We start from the raw sequence: 21,137 nt of genomic DNA on the forward strand, positions 1-21,137 counted from the left end.
ATAAATGTAGATGTAGATGTTTACAGTGCTCATTTCACGTGCAATGCGACGAATACTTGTAGTGGCGACCGCTGCAACACGTCCCAGCACATCATCTTCAAAATCGGGTGTGCGAGTGGTCTTCATGTTGCCAGGTCTCTCTTTTCTTCTTTCCAATGAACCAGATTCGTCGATCGAGAGAAATAATCACTCGTCGCGACAGATGGTGCCTGTTAGGAAATCGTTCCCTATACAGCCTTTCAGCACTGAAAGCATTGCAACGTACTTCCCCCCACACAAGGTGCATGTCTGATTTCTGCGAAACTGTACCGGTACTACTGCATCGTATTGTACTGAGTAATGAATGGGCCTGTCGTTGGTTCATAGCACTTAGTCATCGGGCAATGTAAATACGATACATCAGTACCAACTTATGGACAAGTAAAGTAAACAAGACCTGCGTCATCACTTCCTAGTAATCAGGAAATAAAGAGAATACATGTAAAGAACAGGACAGTACGCGTTAACTTGTACGCATCTTGAAACTTCCTGGCGGATTAAAACTGTGTGCCGGACCGAGACTCGAACTCAGGACCTTTTCCTTTCTCGGGTAAGTGCTCTACCACTGAGCTACCCAAGCAAGACTCACGACCCGTCCTTACAGCTTCAATTTCGCCAGTACCTCGTCTCCTATCTTCTAAACTTTACAGAAGCTCTCCTGCGAACCTTGTAGAACTAGCACTTTTGAAAGAAAGGATATTGTGGAGACATGGCTTAGCCACAGCCTGGGGGATGTTTCCAGAATGAGATTTTCACTCTGCGCTGATATGAAACTTCCTGGCAGATTAAAACTGTGTGTCGGACCCAGACTCGAACTCGAGACCTGCCGAGTGGAAATCTCATTCTGGAAACATCCCCCAGGCTGTGGCTAAGCCATGTATCCGCAAGATCCTTTCTTCCAGGAGTGCTAGTTCTGGAAGGTTCGCAGGAGAGCTCCTGTAAAGTTTGGAAGGTAGGAGACGAGGTACTGGCAGAAGTGAAGCTGTGAGGACGGGTCTTGAGTCGTGTTTGGGTAGCTCAGTGGTAGAGCACTTGCCCGAGAAAGGCAAAGGTCCCGAGTTCCAGTCTCGTTCCGGCACACAGTTTTAATCTGCCAGGAAGTTTTCGTATCAGTGCACAATCCGCTGCAGACTGAAAATCTCATTTTTGTACGCATCTTAGTTGTAAATATGCTGGAAAATGGTAACGCTAGGCAAAGCGGTAGACAAGTTTACTTCCTTATCTCCTACAGCTGGCATCTCCGACCTAAGGTTCCGTACCTCAAATTGTTCAGTGGAGCATTCTCTGTGTCCTGTTACATTTTCGCACTCTCTTACGGAAACACCCCGTACATCACCAAACCAAACTATTATCTGTTATCGATGTTGACGCTGAAGCTTGTTCTACATGTTCGAAGTTTTCACCTGATGATGGAAATAGCTGAAACGACGTAAAACAGAGAGAAATTTTACTAAGCGGTCTCGACGGTTTCGTTCACGAAATATTCACAAATATGGCGTACACGTGCAGGAAATTTATTTCCTTTATTAACAGATTAACGAATACAGACACTGCCGAGGCGTTATCAGCGACTCTGATCAGGCGATGAGACGGAACGTGGCCTCCGATAGCCGCTTAATCTTCGTGTATCGCTTGATAGGCGCGATCGATCACATAAAAGGGATGGCCAGCGCTGATCTCTCGTCCCGAGGGTCTGCAGAGCACAGCCGCAACGGACGCTTCGTCGCTATGACCCGACTGCACGCAGGTAAGTTGCCGCACCCTAGTTAATGGTCGCGGGACGCGTCTAAGCGCACTAGAACCCGAGAAGAAACTCCGGTAGCTGCCATTGCCACGCATTTACGCAGACGCTATTGAAACATTTATTCAGAAAATTTGCCAGTCTTTGAACAGCAAAATAGCACCAGCTGGAATTTTATTTTACCTCTCGATCTTCCAAAAGGATTTGATTGTGTAGCTACAGCTTTCGAAAAGAAGCTAATTTTGTATATTTAAAGTTGTTACAAACAACTGATTTCCATCATATGTGGAGAAAGGAATGCAAAGAAATTGTTACCTTATTATTCAAACGACGCTGAAAAGCAAGAAAAACTCTAATGAATGGTGTTAAAAAAAAAGGAGAGAGAGTGAGAATGCAGTGCCACAGGGTTCAATTTTGGATCCATTTCTTGTACTTACATACAGGCTGATTCAGAAGTAACTGTTCACTCTTCGTGGATGAAATATACGGATCAAAATAAGAGTTAAATGTTAAACAAAGTTTTGTCTGACACTGTTTTATTTCCGAGCTATGCTGCTCAATGTCATTTGTGGCAGGCTATACATGATGGGCCAGTACAAGCTTCTCGCGTGTCGTGTTCGCCTGCATATCGGCTCATGTCTCTTTGTCAGCGGTGCCCCTTGTACAGTGCAGTCTGGAGGCAAGAAATTATCTATCCCTGTAAGTGGACACGTGGTGCCTGGTCAGTTGTTTAGCCCACCAGATATCCGGATCTTTGCCCGCTGGACTTCTATCTTCGGGGGTGTCTCGAAGAGCTCGTATATGTTGTTGGAATCGATAATGTAGCACAACTACAGCAGCCAAACGAAAATAGCAGTGCAACTGTGCCGAATGAGATGAACCGAGGCTGAGATATTCCGAGGGCGCTAGCAAATGGAGTACGTCACTGTTTTCGTCTCCACGGGTATCATTTTGAACATGTTCTGGGGTACACGTACAGTAAGTAGCTTTGTTGAATTTCGGGCCCATTCGCGTCGTTTCTTTCTGAAAACAATCAGTTGTGTGTCGTTTCTGTTGCATAACTCTGAAATAAACAGTTTTAGACAAAACTTAATTTAGAAATTTATTCTCATTTTGATGCACGCATTACACATACGAACCGTGTACAGTTGCTTTTGAAGCACCCTGCATATCAACGAACTTTTCCTTAACGTACGTCAAGTATATTGATACCTTTATCTGATGACAGAGGTGCTGTAAAGAATGTGGTTTGTGTGATGAACAGAATAAATTCTTGATATTTTTGGATGTGTACAGCCAAGAGAATAGCGCCAACGAATAATGTGGCTCATTAACGACAACCAGTGATATCACAGAATTGTCTAAATTTTTGCCTGTGCGTATCGATCGAAATCCGTACACGACGAACTATATTATTCAGCTTCTTAAACTCTTAAGAACGACAACTTTTTCTATTTGCATAATTTTCTTCTTTTGGAAGCAAAACAGATGAACATATTACCACATCTGTATTTGCACTCATTAAGGTGGTATGGTAGACCTTTCTGGGTTAGCTCCACTCACGAAGTAAGTGTTGATTGTAAAGCGAGCTGTGAGAATACTGCGTGTTCTTTAATCTCTTAGGGCCTTCTTCAACGAGTTATCCGTTCTTACTGCACCTACACAACATACAAGTTGCAAAAAAAATCTACATGTAGAGATATGTAGAGTTACTAGAGGAGGTAAAAAGAAACACTTTTTTGTGTGACACAAATGTCACAAGTGAACAGTTGCCCTGCTGGGGCTCCTTGAAGGTTTTGACATTTGTAATGTTCAGAGGCAGTGTTCATACTGCCTTGTGGTGAATATTGTTTACAGATGTCGCTGAAACTGCCCTCTGTTTACATTAATGCACAACTGGGATGTGAGCACTAATGATCGTATAGCGCGCAAAGAGCGAGCAGGTGTCTCAAGAATAATGGCGGCAGCTTCAGCCGGATGAGCGGCCAGCTCCTTTTGGAATGTCTGTCAATGTCTCGCGCACCAAACGCTTCATTTCCCACCACAAAAAGAAATTGTAGCAGTCAGGTCGAGAGAAAGCGGTGGATGCGGTACTGGCCTAACCCTCTCAATCCAACAACTGGGCAAAACACTGCCTATATGTTGTCTAACAGCAACGAAAACCTGGACGCAAGATCGTTACCCGACTGCCAGGGGGAGGTAATCTTACGTTTCCGGTGGTAATTTACACATTAAGGACACCGTAATTTCCTTCACCGAGTATGTTAGGAGGGCACGGCCCAATCAGAAGGTTGTGAACAACACCAGCGCACACATTTATCGCGAATCTCTGTTGATGGTGGAACGCACGAGTTGTCTTAGGGTATACAACTTCGAGGCACGACTACTGTATCCTTAACCTTGTACAGCGGCAGCCTCGTGAGTGTACAAAAATAATACATATTTGGAAGTCAGGTTTGCTTAAATTTTGGAACAGATACTACTGGTAAAATTCAACGGGATGACAGGTGTTGTACCTTCTGTTCTTGAATGGCTATATGCTCGCATTGTGCAAGACTTCCCACACACTGGCCTTGCAGGTATTGAGTCCCACAGCTGTGGACCGTGTGCCGGTGTTGGGTTTCCCCTCAGTTGGCTGCAAACACAGCTTCCTCAGATTGTACACTACGGGCGCTGCGAGATTCACCAGTTTCCCCTGGGTGTGGTCTGAGGGATCCTGTTTCAGGGAGGCGGCCATAAAGTCTCTGACATGGACGTGGTTTGGGAACCTCCTTCCTGGAAAACAGGCGTCTCGATGCTCGATTGCTGCATAGTACCTCCATATAAATTTGATGTCTATCAGCTAACTCGGTTAGATTGTAATCACTAAACCACTGATTCCTTGAAGAGTCGTGTCCAAAACAGCTTCACATGCCTCGTCACTTTAGAAACGAGTTAATGTGTCAGATATTTGTGGCATGTAAGTAGAGACTCGCTCAAGTGCCAGAAATCTCATTTAGAGAAATGTGCAGAAGTTGGGGATAGCTACACGAACACAAAAACTACACAGGTTTCGGGTGATTTATGCGTTTTTATTCTAGGTCAGTAGATTTAAGAGCAAAATTATGCAAAATCTGAAGAAAATAACGACATAAATGCCATCACATTCATTTTCACTCATTTCACAAAGTACTGGTAACGTAAAACCACTTATTTTCCTCCTTTTCAAATGGAAACATTTTACCTAAATCCCTTCTCTTTCCTTCAGGCAACCTAGGTTTATTGCGTAGTGTTTCCAGCTGTGCCTGTTGAAAACCAGATGGCTTTACGTTCCACTTCAGGATGTAATGTTCCTTGAACTCTTCCGTTGCATTCAAAGTTGACCGAACTTGCAGTACCCCTAGCTGCTCAGCAGTCGGTCTGACCCACTGTGCTTTTGAAATATGCACATTAGTGTACTTCATGTTATTTAAGCAGCCGACTTTAGGCTTTGAAAATCTCGTTCTTTGTTAACAGTCACTGTGAATGTTATAGTGTGCGTAGGCTGACTAAATCTTCCGGAAATTCACACACTCAGTTAGCTTCTTGTTTCTCAATATGAGCAAAATGACGATCGCAAGACATAAAAAAGTGCACTTTCACGAAAAACTTGCGTTCTGTTTTCCTAAAGTAACCCTTTAGTGTTATCGAAGTAAACGATTCCATGCAAGCAGTTAACTAGAACATCGTAAACAGAACGATGATTGTTGTCATTGCGAAATACGTTTCAATAATAAATTAAGCGCATTGACATAGTTTGACATTATTGGTTCTTGGGAGCCTCTCTAATTGAAATCTCAGTAATATATTTTCGATCCCCCCCATGAACCATGGACCTTGCCGTTGATGGGGAGGCTTGCGTGCCTCAACGGTACACATAGCCGTACCGTAGGTGCAACCACAACGGAGGGGTATCTGTTGAGAGGCCAGACAAACGTGTGGTTCCTGAAGAGGGGCAGCAGCCTTTTCAGTAGTTGCAGGGGCAACAGTCTGGATGATTGACTGATCTGGCCTTGTAACACTAACCAAGACGGCCTTGCTGTGCTGGTACTGCGAACGGCTGAAAGCAAGGGGAAACTACAGCCGTAATTTTTCCCGAGGGCATGCAGCGTTACTGTATGATTAAATGATGATGGCGTCCTCTTGGTTAAAATATTCCGGAGGTAAAATAGTACCCCATTCGCATCGCCGGGCGGGGACTACTCAAGAGGAAGTCGTTATCAGGAGAAGGAAAACTGACGTTCTACGGATCGGAGCGTGGAACGTCAGATCCCTTAATCGGGCAGGTAGGTTAGAAAATTTAAAAAGGGAAATGGATAGGTTAAAGTTAGATATAGTGGGAATTAATGAAGTTCGGTGGCAGGAGGAACAATACTTTTGGTAAGGCGAATACAGGGTTATAAATACAAAATCGAATAGGGGTAATGCAGGAGTAGGTTTAATAATGAAAAAAAAAATATGAGTGCGGGTAAGCTACTACAAACAGCATAGTGAACGCATTATTGTGACCAAGATAGACACGAAGCCCATGCCTACTACAGTCGTACAAGTTTATATGCCAACTAGCTCTGCAGATGATGAAGAAATTGATGAAATGTGTGATGAGATAAAAGAAATTATTCAGGTAGTGAAGGGAGATGAAAATTTAATAGTCATGGGTGACTGGAATTCGACAGTAGGAAAAGTAAGAGAAGGAAACGTAGTAGGTCAATATGGATTGGGGCTAAGAAATGAAAGAGGAAGCCGCCTGGTTGAATTTTGCACAGAGCATAACTTAATCATAGCTAACACTTGGTTCAAGAATCATGAAAGAAGGTTGTATACATGGAAGAACCCTGGAGATACTAAAAGGTATCAGATAGATTATATAATGGTAACACAGAGATTTAGGAACCAGATTTTAAATTGTAAGACATTCCCAGGGGCAGATGTGGACTCTGACCACAATCTATTGGTTATAAACTGTAGATTGAAACTGCAAAAAGGTGGGAATTTAAGATGATGGGACCTGGATAAACTGGCTAAACCAGAGGTTGTACAAAGTTTCAGGGAGAGCATAAGGGAACAATTGACAGGAATGGGGAAAGAAATACAGTAGAAGAAGAAAGGGTAGCTTTGAGGAATGAAGTAGTGAAGGCAGCAGAGGATCAAGTAGGTAAAAAGACGAGGGCTATTAGAAATCCTTGGGTAACAGAAGAAATAATGAATTTAATTGATGAAAGGAGAAAATGTAAAAATGCAGTAAATGAAGCAGGTAAAAAGGAATACAAACGTCTCAAAAATGAGATCGACAGGAAGTGCAAAAATGGCTAAGCAGGGATGGCTAAAGGACAAATGTAAGGATGTAGAGGCGTATCTCACTAGGGGTAAGATAGATACTGCCTACAGGAAAATTAAAGAGACCTTTGGAGAAAAGAGAACCACTTGTATGATCAAGAGCTCAGATGGAAACCCAGTTCTAAGCAAAGAAGGGAAGGCAGAAAGGTGGAAGGAGTATATAGAGGTTTTATACAAGGGCGATGTACTTGAGGACAATATTATGGAAATGGAAGAGGATGTAGATGAAGATGAAATGGGAGATACGATACTGCGTGAAGAGTTTGACAGAGCACTGAAAGACCTGAGTCGAAACAAGGCCCCGGGAGTAGACAACATTCCATTAGAACTACTCACGGGAGAGCTAGTACTGACAAAACTCTACCGTCTGGTGAGCAAGATGTATGAGACAGGCGAAATACCCTCAGACTTCAAGAAGAATATAATAATTCCAATCACAAAGAATGCAGGTGTTGACAGATGTGAAAATTACCGAACTATCAATTTAATAAGTCACAGCTGCAAAATACTAACGCGTATTCTCTACAGACGAATAGAAAAACTGGTAGAAGCTGACCTCGGGGAAGATCAGTTTGGATACCGTAAAAATGTTGGAACACGTGAGGCAATACTGACCCTACGACTTATCTTAGAAAATAGGTTAAGGTAAGGCAATCCTACGTTTCTAGCATTTGTACTTAGAGAAAGTTTTTGAAAATATTGACTGGAATACTCTTTCAAATTCTGAAGGTGGCAGGGGTAAAATACAGAGAGCGAAAGGCTATTTACAATTTGTACAGAAACCAGATGGCAGTTACTAGAGTCGAGGGGCATGAAAGGGAAGCAGTGGTTGGGAAGGGAGTGAGACAGGATTGTAGCCTCTCCCCAATGTTATTCACTCTGTATATTGAGCAAGCAGTAAAGGAAACAAAAGAAAAATTTGGAGCTGGAATAAAAATCCATGGAGAAGAAATAAAAACTTTGACGTTCGCCGCTGGCATTGTAATTCTGTCAGAGACAGCAAAGGACTTGGAAGAGCAGTTGAACGGAATGGACAGTGTCTTGAAAGGAAGATGTAAGATGAACATCAACAAAAGCAAAACGAGGATAATGGAATGTAGTCGAATTAAATCGGGTGATGCTGTGGGAATTAGATTAGGAAATGAGACGCTTAAAGTAATAAACGAGTTTTGCTATTTGGGGAGCAAGTAGAGATGATATAAAATATAGACTGGCAATGGCAAGGAAAGCGTTTCTGAAGAAGAGAAATTTGTTAACATCGAGTATAGATTTAAGTGTCAGGAAGTAGTTTCTGAAAGTATTTGTATGGAAGTGAAACAGGGACGATAAATAGTTTAGACAAGAAGAGAATAGAAGCTTTCGAAATGTGGTGCTACAGAAGAATGCTGAAGATTAGATGGGTAGATCATATAACTAATGCGTAGGTATTGAATAGAATTGGGGAGGGCAAAACGTAACTAGTAGGGACCGGTTGGTAGGACATGTTCTGAGGCATCAAGGGATTACCAGTTAAATATTGGAGGGCAGCGTGGAGGGTAAAAATTGTAGAGGGAGACCAAGAGATGAATACACTTTGCACAGGAGAGAGTAGCATGGAGAGCTGCATCAGACCAGTCTCAGGACTGAAGACCACAACAACAGCAACAGTCCCGTGTGAATTCTTAGTGTTACTTTTACATCTGATTATTTCCTGCCATCTGCATCGTGTCGAATGTCTTCCGGAAGTCGAGGGACACGGCGCCCTGCGAGGGCGTCTTTGTCTGCACCGCTCTCGATTTCTTAGGCGAACAGAGTGGGCCGAGTGCCACAAGATCCCTGAAGGAGGGGGTGACGTGTGTCACCTGGGACACCCATCTGTTGTTTAGCTGCCCGTATCAGGAATGCGGCGAGTAAGATGGATATCGCGCCGAGAACGTAGTCCGAGATATTTATCTGTACACTCTGTCGCATCCCATGTTGCAATCGAAGAATTCTTTTCCCATTGGAGAAGGCTATTCTGTTGTAATTAAGATTCTGTCGGCTGGTACTTAAGTAATCTGCTAATTTGATTTTATCTACTTAATATCTTAAGTAGAGCGTCACATTTATGTATTTCTTCCTTTTGAATAGTCATATGAAAAGGAAAGCTAAGTTACAGTAGCAGATAAAATGTTGTCTACGTATTGCGAGTTATACCCGAGACAGCAATTAACAGAAGCTACTGGAGTATGGACTCACCAAAAACACAAAACGTTACCGTGGCAAGATAGGGTAGAGGAAAACTTTTATCATTCGAAACAGCTTCTAGCGATCTCGCAATGGATAAATACAGGTCGTGCATGGTTTGAAGGGAATCTTGTTCTTCCTGCAAAATAGTGACAATTCTAGATAACGATGATGGAGCTAGATAGCGACCGTGCTCTCTTCTCTGCGAGTAGACCACAAATGCTGAGAGCCATGGGAGATGCGAAAATTCATTCCTCGTACCCGCAAAACCAGTCCCAGATGATGCGAGCTGCACGAATAGGGGTCCTGTCCTCTTAGATCGCAGCATCGCCATTACGGAACAGAAGGTCTATCGTGGGATGGATCTGATCACCCAAAATAGTCACTTTATCCTTGCAGTGTGACCGTGGAGCCCATGAAATACCATGATATGTCTGCCCAAATCTTCACTGAACTCCATACAAGCAATCTGTTTTATGTCATCGTTGTCTCTTGTACTATGGGAAGCAAGGAGAGCTTTTGTTTGGTGGCCAGTATCCTATTTCTGTTACACAAACTGCACACATACGAGGTGCGACAGTAAAGTAATGAGACTGATTTTCCTTGCAAGATGTGGCTACCCTGCAGGCTTGCGTAGGCACAATATCTTTGACCTTGGTATATAAGCTGCTTCTAGTACAAGTGGCACATCGATGCAACTGCTCAGTCGTGAGTTGTGCTGTAATAAGTTAAATTGGGTTTGTGTCTCTCGCCACGGAAATGGAACCGCATAATACTGCGCAACGGTATGCCATTTCTTTTTGCGTTAAATTGGGTGAAAACGCGACGGCAACTTACGGTAAGATTAAGGAGGGCTTTTGGAGATGAGGTTATGTCTAGAGCTCAAGTTTTTTTGTTGGCATAAAATGTTTAGTGAAGGCAGAACGAATACTGAAGATGAAGACCGCAGTGGACGACCATCAACCTCGCGGACGGATGTCAACTTGGCCAGAGTGCGTGAACTCGTACGATCTGATGGAAGGTTATCCGTGAAAATGATTGCAGAAGAACTGAACATCAATCGAGAAACGGTTCGTCTAATAATAACTGAAGATCTTGGTATGAGAAAGATTTGTGCAAAAAATGGCCCCCAAAAATCTTACACCACAACAGCGAGAAACACGAAAAAATGTGACAGCCGCTGTTAGAGCAAACGGAAATCAATTCAGAATTGTTGAGGTGTGTTATCACTGGTGATGAAAGTTGTTTTTTTCAGAACGATCCAGAGACAAAACACCAAAGTTGGCAATGGTGCTCAAAGGGATCACCCAGACCAAAGAAAGCTCGCATGTCAAAGTCAAAAGTGAAATGCATGCTTGTGTGCTTCTTTGATTCCAAAGGAATTGTTCGTAATGAGTGGGTGCCTCCTGGACAAACAGTTAATCAATATTACTACAAAGAAATTTTAAAAAGACGTCGTAAAAGAGTTCTTCGTGTCCGTGCCAACATTGCTGTTAATTGGATTCTGCATCACGATAATGCACCATCCCATACTGCTCTGTCAGTAGAGCAATTTTTAAACTCAAAAGGCGGCCGATGTGGCCGAGCGGTTCTAGGCGGTTCAGTCTGGAACTGCGCGACCGCTACAGTCGCAGGTTCGAATCCTGCCTCGGGCATGGATGTGTGTGATGTCCTTAGGTTAGTCCCCTGGTTCTAGGGGACTGATGACCTCAGATGTTAAATCCCATAGTGCTCAGAGCCATTCGAACCCTAAGTTCGCCTACTTCGTGATCCCCAATTCTGATGTTAAATTTCTCGGTATTATCATACCTGCTACTTCACATTTTTTAAAACTCAAAACAAATTTCAGTACTACCACAGCCACCTTATTCACCAGACATCGCTCCGTGCGACTTTTTTCTATTTCCAAGAATCAAAACGGCGGTCAAGGGATACCATTTTCAAACAACACAAGATGTCCAAAAAGTTGTAACGAGGGTCTTGAAGGGTATTACAGAAGATTTCCAGAAATGTTACGATCAATGGAAGAAGGGCTGGAAAAAGTGTGTGCAATCAGAAGGGAAGTACTTTGAACGAGACAACAGTAAACTTGACTAAAACGGTAAGCAACATTTTTTTTTTTCACATCAGTCTCATTACTTTATGGTCGCATCTCGTTTATTAACTGGGTTCTTCATTCCTAAGAATAAGAAATCTACTTAACTTTAGTTAGTTGTGTGGTACAAGCCCTCTCCAATAGTCCACGTTACTCTCACTGCTGTTTGAAGAACAAAGCCTGCCATGTACATTACTCTGGTCTCTACGTGCTGGCTGCGACACGTGCCTCAGACTCTAGCTCACTCGATCCAACAGACTGGCCCTCCAGTCTGCAACGGCCGTTGGCGGCGCGTTTCCTGCGAGTCTGTCGTTGACGTCTAGCGATCTTCTCGCAACCTCTATGCCGCATAGTCTGCTGGCGCCAGCTTACACCAGCACAGTCTGCATCGTAGTCTGAGGACGACTTATGCCAGAGGTAAAAACAGTCGAAACTTGCAAACTGTATAAACAAGACTCATCCGTGCAAATGAATTTCCTCCATTGCTCCATGGTCCAGGTTTCGTGGCTTTTGCACCACATTTTGCTGTTACGGGCATTTGCTTCACCGATGATTGATTTCCCTATTCCAGCTCGCCCTGCAGTTCTCTGCTTATGGAACTCCCTTCGTGATATTTTGATCTGACATGGTTTGCGAGTGCGACATTCTGTTCAAAATGTTCAAATGTGTGTGAAATCTTATGGGACTTAACTGCTAAGGTCATTAGTCCCTAAGCTTACACATTACTTAACCTAAATTATCCTAAGGACAAACACACACACCCATGCCCGATGGAGGACTTGAACTTCCGCCGGGACCAGCCGTACAGTCCATGACTGCAGCGCCTTAGACCGCTCGGCTAATCCTGCTAGGCTGTGACATTCTGTTCTGCAGCTGTTTTCCTCTTACTTTTCGTAACATTCCTTTTTAATGCCCGTCTTTCAGCAGAAACTGTCGTCCGCGTTGTACCTTAGCGAATAATGTTGTTCTGCATTCCCTGTCTACAGCATAAATCTTCGACACTGAGCCTTTTGAAACACAAAACACTTTGGTTCTCCTGGTTAGGGAAGCAGGCAGCATACAAGCACCTACATGTTGTCCATATTCGAATTACTTAAGTGCGACATACAGCGTGGTGACAAAAGTCATGGGACACCTCGTAATATCATATCGGATCCTCTTTCGCCAGTGTAGTGCAGCAAATCGACGTGTGATGGAGTCAACAAGTCGTTGGAAGTTCCCTGCAGAAATACTAAACCATGCCAGCTCTATATCCGTCAATAATTGCGAAAATGTTGCCGGTGCAGGATTTTGTATACGAACTGACCTCTAGGTTATGTCCCATAAATGTTCGAAGGGTTCATGTAGAGCGATGGCCCAAATCATGCGCTCGAACTGTCCAGAATCTCTTCAAACCAGTCCCAAGCAATTTTGGCCCTGTGACACGCCACATTGTCATCCACAAATTCCATCGCTGTTTGGGAACATGAAATGCATATTTTTTTCGTGTCAGAAGCATTTACTATGTATAAAGTAATGTACAATATTTACATGTCGTGTGTATATATATTTAGTAGACAATTATTTACACTTTTGCGGCCCACAAGTTAGCGACCTCTATTGCATTTGGGGCTGCATGTAGCAGGTCTTCTGTTGTGCATGTTGCTGGACATTGGGTACACTGGAGCACGTGGAAGGTCGTCTGCGTTGCTCCACACTCACAGAGTGGCGGCTCCTCTGGGAAACCACATTTAGTCTGATTGCTCTTACATTTCGTGACACCCGAGCGTACTCTGTTGAGGGATCTCCATGTACTCCGATTCTCTGTGTAGCCAGGTGGTAGTCTTTCGCTTGGTGTAATCCATCCCACAGTACTGGCAGGCAACAAGTCCACTAAAGAGACAGCTTACACTACACTCGTTCGTCCTCTGTTAGAATATTGCTGCGTGGTGTGGGATCCTTACCAGGTGGGATTGACCGAGGACATCGAAAGGGTGCAAAAAAGGGCAGCTCGTTTTGTATTATCACGTAATAGGGGAGAGAGTGTGGCAGATATGATACGCGAGCTGGGATGGAAGTCATTAAAGCAAAGACGTTTTTCGTCACGGCGAGATCTATTTATGAAATTTCCGTCACCAACTTTCTCTTCCGAATGCGAAAATATTTTGTTGAGCCCAACCTACATAGGTAGGAATAGGTAGGAATGATCATCAAAATAAAATAAGGGAAATCATAACTCGAACAGAAAGGTTTAGGTGTTCGTTTTTCCCGCGCGCTGTTCGGGAGTGGAATGGTAGGGAGATAGTATGATTGTGGTTCGATGAACCCTCTGCCAAGCACTTAAATGTGAATTGCAGAGTAATCATGTAGATGTCGATGTAGGCCTTCCACGCCATAGTTCGATTCGGCATTGCTGTGGCGCCCCAACTAGAGCCTCGGTAGATCTGAGGAAGCTCTTTCTGGATTTTAGTTGTGGGTTTGCTGGTTGATAGCCACAGCTTCAGAAGTTTCTCTTCTCACTTTTTGCTGCTACCTCTCGGCGTCTGTCGGGGGATGCAATTCCCCCGAGCCTGTACGGTTCATCCAGGGGAGTAGGCTTCAGGCACCCGGTGACGATACGACAAGTGTCATTAAGAACGACACCAACTGTTTTGGCATGGCAAGAATTGAACCACACTTGGCTTGCGTATTCTCCGGCAGAGTAACACAATGCAAGGGAAGACGTTCTCACAGTGTTGGCGTGTGCTCCCCACGTTGGGCCTGTTAACTTTCTGATGATATTGCTCCTGGCTGCCACTTTTTGCTTGGTATTTAGGCAGTACCTCTTATACGTTAATACACGGTCAAAGGTGACCCCTAGGTATTTGGGGTACGTACAACGTTCTAGTTATGTTTCCTCCCAGGTGATTTTGAGGGCTCTAGCTGCCTCCCGGTTTTTCAGATGGAAAGCGCAAGACTGTGTTTTTCCAGGATTTGGTCTCAAGTGGTTTTCCCTGTAGTAAGCTGACCTCTCAATGCTATCCAGAAGCACTTATGAAATCCATGAATGGCTGCCAAAGGTGTCCAAGTGGCCGAACATCCAGAGGATCCAGTACATTCTATATAAACACAGCCCATACCATTATAGAACCATAACTAGGTTGCATAGTCCCTTGTTGACAACTTGGGTGCATAACTTCGTGGGGTTTATGCCACACTCGAACGTTACCTCCAACTCTTACCAACTGAAATTGGGAATCCTTTGATCGTGCCACATTTTCCAGTCGTCCAGGCTCCAGTCGATATTGTCAAGAGCCCGTGCTATCAGCAAAAGAACTAGCGTCTGTCGCTTGCTGCCGTAGCCATTAACGCCAAATATCGCTTCACTGACCTAACTGATACGTTCGGCGCACGTCCCACACTGATTTTTGAGCTTATTTCATGCGGTATTGCTTGTCTGTTAGCACTGACAACTCTACACAAGTGGAGGCCCACCGTCTCTCCGTTCTCCGTGGTGAGAGGTATTGCGTGAAATGCGATCTTCTCGACACACTCTTGACACTGTGGATTTCTGAATACTGAATTCCCTAACGATTTCCGAAATGGAATGTCCAGTGCACTGTAATGACACATTCCGACGCAGAGACATACACTACCTTAAAAGCTGCGCCAAAGATTAAATTGAGAGGCATGTAGATTATAATCTTTGTAATGTTCACATTGGATTCTCTTTTGTTTCATACTCCAAGAAGGAGCTAAGAGACACTTTCGATTGTTGCCTTATGGAGGATGGACGTGATTTTTTGGACTGTGCGGAAAGGCAGCCATATAGTTAGTAATTATGGTTTGTGCGACGAGCACAGCAAGTCTTATTGTGTTGTGAATAAAAATTAGTGAAAAGTATCGAAGTGTTACGAAAATTATTTAAAGTGACGTAGCATTGTATTCCTTGGTTTCCACCGTCTTCGTGAAGTGAACCGATGCCGACTCATGATGGTACACACGGTCAACAAAGAGAAGAACATCGATGGCGACAGATGAATTAATATTGTGGCAGAAGGACTAATTCTACGTCTAAGGTGAGAACTCTGATTAAATCAACAATGACGTAGAATTCAAAATGCAATTAATCGGAATGGTAAATTATATTACAGGCATATTTCACGCAGCACTGTATTTGTCCGCATTCAAGCCGGTCAATACAATCCGTAAAAAAGCCTTTCAAAAATTCTAAAGTTACAGTTCCATATCCATAATTTTTCCTCTTTTCAAAAAACCAATAAATTCAAATGTTTTTTATTTATTTCGCCGCAGCATCTAGCTCCAAGTGTCTTGTCTACAACTTGGGTCCATGGTTTCGTTGGGTCTAGCCACAGTCTCACCCTACCATTATCAGCTTTTCCCAAGTGGGGAATCATCTGATCAGGTCATGGCACAAAGCTGTAATTCCCGTCGTGCGGCCACAATCGTTGCAAACCTTTTCACACGAATCACCTGAGTACAAATGACAGTTCCGTCAATGCACACGGTACCACCGCCATCTGTACATGTGTACATCGCTCTCCCGCGACTTTCGTCACCTCAGTGCAGTGCACTCACGACTACACAGGAGATTGTTCTGACCACGATTGAGACTTGCAACGTACCGACGCCTTTGTACATTTACCGTACGTGGCCAAATACAAAAGTCCAACATGCAGACTTGAATAGATTCTGTATTTATGTTGTATAATACATTTCTCGTGGTATTTCAATATTTTTGACAACTCTCTGTTCCATGTCATCTGTTAAACAATTCTGGTAACAGAAACTTTTGTGTGAGCGCACGTGCTGGCTCCATAATCTTGCTCTCTGACCTCTGCGGTTAGGATCTTCTTTGGCTCTCGTAAACTGATCAAACCAAATGCCGGGATGGTTCCTTTCAGTGGTACACGGGGTATTTCCTTCCTCATATGTGCCGACTTTAAGAAGAATATGGTAATTTCAATCCATAAGAAAGCAGGTGTTGACACATGTGTAAATTACCGAACTATCAGTTTAATAAGTCACAGCTGCAAAATACTAAGGCGAATTCTTTACAGACGAATGGAAAAACTGGTAGAAGCTGACCTCGGGGAAGATCAGTTTGGATTCCGTACGCCCGGGTTCCCGGGTTCCCGGGTTCGATTCCCGGCGGGGTCAGCGATTTTCTCTGCCTCGTGATGACTGGGTGTTGTGTGATGTCCTTAGGTTAGTTAGGTTTAAGTAGTTCTAAGTTCTAGGGGACTGATGACCGTAGATGTTAAGTCCCATAGTGCTCAGAGCCATTTGAACCATTTTTTTGGATTCCGTAGAAATATTGGAACACGTGAGGCAATACTGACCTTACGACTTATCTTAGAAGAAAGATTAAGGAAAGGCAAACCTACGTTTCTAGCATTTGTAGACTTAGAGAAAGCTTTTGACAATGTTGACTGGAATATTCTCTTTCAAATTCTGAAGGTGGCAGGGGTAAAATACAGGGAGCGAAAGGCTATTTACAATTTGTACAGAAAGCAGATGGCAGTTTTAAGAGCCGAGGGACATGAAAGGGAAGCAGTGGTTGGGAAGGGAGTGAGACTGGGTTGTAGCCTCTCCCCGACGCTATTCAATATGTATATTGAGCAAGCAGTAAAGGAAACAAAAGGAAAGTTCGGAGTAGGTTTTAAAATTCATGGAGAAGAAATAAAAACTTTCAGGTTCGCCGATGACATTGTAATTCAGTCAGAGACAGCAAAGCACTTGGAAGAGCAGTTGAGCTGAATGGACAGTATCATGAAAGGAGGGTATAAGATGATCATCAATAAAAGCAAAATGAGGATAATGGAATGTAGTCGAATTAAATCGGGTGATGCTGAGGGAATTAGATTAGGAAATGAGACAAAGTAATAAAGGAGTTTTGCTATTTGGGGAGCAAAATAACTGATGATGGTCGAAGTAGACAGGATACAAAATGTAGACTGGCAATGGCAAGGAAAGCGTTTCCGAAGAAGAGAAATTTGTTAATATCGAGTATTGATTTAAGTGTCAGGCAGTCGTTTCTGAAAGTACACTCCTGGAAATGGAAAAAAGAACACATTGACACCGGTGTGTCAGACCCACCATACTTGCTCCGGACACTGCGAGAGGGCTGTACAAGCAATAATCACACGCACGGCACAGCGGACACACCAGGAACCGCGGTGTAGGCCGTCGAATGGCGCTAGCTGCGCAGCATTTGTGCACCGCCGCCATCAGTGTCAGCCAGTTTGCCGTGGCATACGGAGCTCCATCGCAGTCTTTAACACTGGTAGCATGCCGCGACAGCGTGGACGTGAACCGTATGTGCAGTTGACGGACTTTGAGCGAGGGCGTATAGTGGGCATGCGGGAGGCCGGGTGAACGTACCGCCGAATTGCTCAACACGTGGGGCGTGAGGTCTCCACAGTACATCGATGTCGTCGCTAGTGGTCGGCGGAAGGTGCACGTGCCCGTCGACCTGGGACCGGACCGCAGCGACGCACGGATGCACGCCAAGACCGTAGGATCCTACGCAGTGCCGTAGGGGACCGCACCGCCTCTTCCCAGCAAATTAGGGACACTGTTGCTCCTGGGGTATCGGCGAGGACCATTCGCAACCGTCTCCATGAAGCTGAGCTACGGTCCCGCACACCGTTAGGCCGTCTTCCGCTCACGCCCCAACATCGTGCAGCCCGCCTCCAGTGGTGTCGCGACAGGCGTGAATGGAGGGACGAATGGAGACGTGTCGTCTTCAGCGATGAGAGTCGCTTCTGCCTTGGTGCCAATGATGGTCGTATGCGTGTTTGGCGCCGTGCAGGTGAGCGCCACAATCAGGACTGCATACGACCGAGGCACACAGGGCCAACACCCGGCATCATGGTGTGGGGAGCGATCTCCTACACTGGCCGTACACCACTGGTGATCGTCGAGGGCACACTGAATAGTGCACGGTACATCCAAACCGTCATCGAACCCATCGTTCTACCATTCCTAGACCGGCAAGGGAACTTGCTGTTCCAACAGGACAATGCACGTCCGCATGTATCCCGTGCCACCCAACGTGCTCTAGAAGGTGTAAGTCAACTACCCTGGCCAGCAAGATCTCCGGATCTGTCCCCCATTGAGCATGTTTGGGACTGGATGAAGCGTCGTCTCACGCGGTCTGCACGTCCAGCACGAACGCTGGTCCAACTGAGGCGCCAGGTGGAAATGGCATGGCAAGCCGTTCCACAGGACTACATCTAGCATCTCTACGATCGTCTCCATGGGAGAATAGCAGCCTGCATAGCTGCGAAAGGTGGATATACACTGTACTAGTGCCGACATTGTGCATGCTCTGTTGCCTGTGTCTATGTGCCTGTGGTTCTGTCAGTGTGATCATGTGATGTATCTGACCCCAGGAATGTGTCAATAAAGTTTCCCCTTCCTGGGACAATGAATTCACGGTGTTCTTATTTCAATTTCCAGGAGTGTATTTGTATGGAGTGTAGCCATGTATGCAAGTGAAACATGGTTGATAAATAGTTTAGACAAGAAGAGAATAGAAGCTTTCGAAATGTGGTGCTACAGAAGAATGCTGAAGATTAGATGCGTGGAGCACGTAACTAATGAGGAGGTATTGAATAGGATTGGGGAGAAGAGGAGTTTGTGGCACAACTTGACTAGAAGATGAGATCGGTTGGTAGGACATGTTCTGAGGCATCAAGGGATCACTAATTTGGTACTGGAGGGCAGCGTGGAGGGTAAAAATCGTAGAGGGAGACCAAGAGATGAATACACTAAGCAGATTCAGAAGGATGTAGGCTGCAGTAAGTACTGGGAGATGAAGAAGCTTTCACAGGATAGAGTAGCATGGAGAGCTGCATCAAACTAGTCTCAGAACTGAAGACAACAACAACAACAACAACAACAACAACAACATGTGCCGGGCTGTAACGGCCCATAGCCAACGGCACGCTGGTGTTGGTCGTCGCCCTCTCCTTCCTACTCACTGCTTCGATGACCTCGAGCCTCGCAGAGGGACTGTCGGGGTCAAACGAAACTTCAAAACGTACTCTGCAGTAAAAACGCCCATCAGACGTTTCATTTTACTCTCTTTACCGTCCACCAATTTTCCAGCCCGCTACGCAGGATTAAACGTTTCACCTAGACCTGTCACACAACAGGCGATGATTTCTCTAATTGACCTGGAGACATTGATTTATCGACAACGGGTAAGAATAACGATGGGTGTTGGGAATGGGCCGCACAGCTGCCGGTGCTTATCTCTCGCTGTACGGAGTTTCAGCTCAGCAGTTCCATTATCCCACATACGCGATCCAGCCTAAATCCTCGAGGCCTTTCGGAGATAAGATTACAGCAGAGGCAAGAGTTTTTTTTAGAGACAAAGTTCCCAGCGACTTTGAAGTCATCAATCATTTCTTTGCGGCTCAGCTTAACCCTCCGTGGCCATTTCCGAGGCAGCACCTAACTACTTGCTTTTCGATTACTTTTTCGCAGTTGTTGGGTTCACACATCCAGGCTGAACTACGTTGGAGAGAAATATGGAGGTTGTTCAAGAATACATTCTGATTACTTTGGTATAAGGGAATGGTGTTCTGTTGTGCCTCAATACAAAGTAACAGCACTTCGTTTCATTTCTTATCGCTATTTACCTTTGTGTATGTATTGCTTTAAATGGTAATCCCACTGCATAGTCGTTTCCTACGGACAGACAGAACATAGATGGCATTCCAGAATGATAGATGGCGTTACTGGTACATACGTTGCGTGGTTGCTCTGAAATGCTAATGTTTTGTACGACGGTCGTTCAGTGAATGAAGTTTAACATTTTAATCTACAGAGTGTCCCACATAAAACCGGTACGCCTCAGGTTCCATTTAATCATCTCTGGTCGAGTTGCTTGTGAAGTGGTAACATTGTCTTGAACGTTGGCTACACTGCAATTTACCGGAAAGCTGGGTGCAGCTGGTTGTTTGTGCCTCAACTGTTGTGAGAATCTCGTATTGTTGAGCTATTACAGAATTGGGTCAGTTTGTAATGGAACAGTGAACTGATATTGTGGAGGCTCACATGAAAAGGGGAATGTAAAGAAATTTTCAGATGAAGTATCTTGATAGGAAACTCCTCACTAACAGCACTATTCCGGATCTGTTCAGAACGTGCAGAGAAATGGGCGATCGACAGAATATGAGGCTTAGTAAAAATAAGGAAATTTCTGTAAGCGGCTGTTTAAGTCGATCGCTAACGGCTACTTGGACCCCTTGCTCTACTTCATGTCAGATGAGGCCGGGCTTCATTTGTCAGGTCTAGATTTCAGCTAGAAACTGGCCATTCTCAATGCGCTATCATTTTTGATCGATGCATGTAATGCCTGTTGGTCGGTAGCTGAAATCTAGATCTGCCAATAAATTTCAAAAGGACGACAGATAGCTGAAATATATTATTTACAAGTCAATGTAACAGTCACTGCGTGCAACAGCCTCTGAATGGAGGGCAGCCTGACAAAGCAAAGTGTATACTGAAAACCAGCGCACAATTGATGATACTGAATGGAATATTACTAAATAAATTAACAGCATGACATCTCCATACTTACAACACTTTATTAGTATCGCTATCACACGAACTCAGCGATGCCTGGGTGTCCATGGGCACCACATCCAGCATCTCTTACAAACAGGTAATGTCACTGTAACACACTGAATCGCCCATGAAGCTAGTATA

General features: G+C 44.4%; 1 protein-coding gene across 1 annotated transcript in view; it reads left to right on the forward strand.

The window, feature by feature from the left end:
• Nucleotides 1-1,701: 1,701 nt before the first annotated feature.
• LOC126428348 (aminopeptidase N-like) overlaps nt 1,702-21,137 on the forward strand; it is a 173,594-nt gene continuing 154,158 nt past the window's right edge. The window contains exon 1 of the mRNA XM_050090280.1: nt 1,702-1,786. Coding sequence (XP_049946237.1) covers nt 1,702-1,786 — 85 coding nt within the window. The remainder of the gene's footprint in view (nt 1,787-21,137) is intronic.

This window comes from Schistocerca serialis, chromosome 12 (genome assembly GCF_023864345.2).
Source record: "Schistocerca serialis cubense isolate TAMUIC-IGC-003099 chromosome 12, iqSchSeri2.2, whole genome shotgun sequence".
NCBI classification, from domain to species: domain Eukaryota; kingdom Metazoa; phylum Arthropoda; class Insecta; order Orthoptera; family Acrididae; genus Schistocerca; species Schistocerca serialis.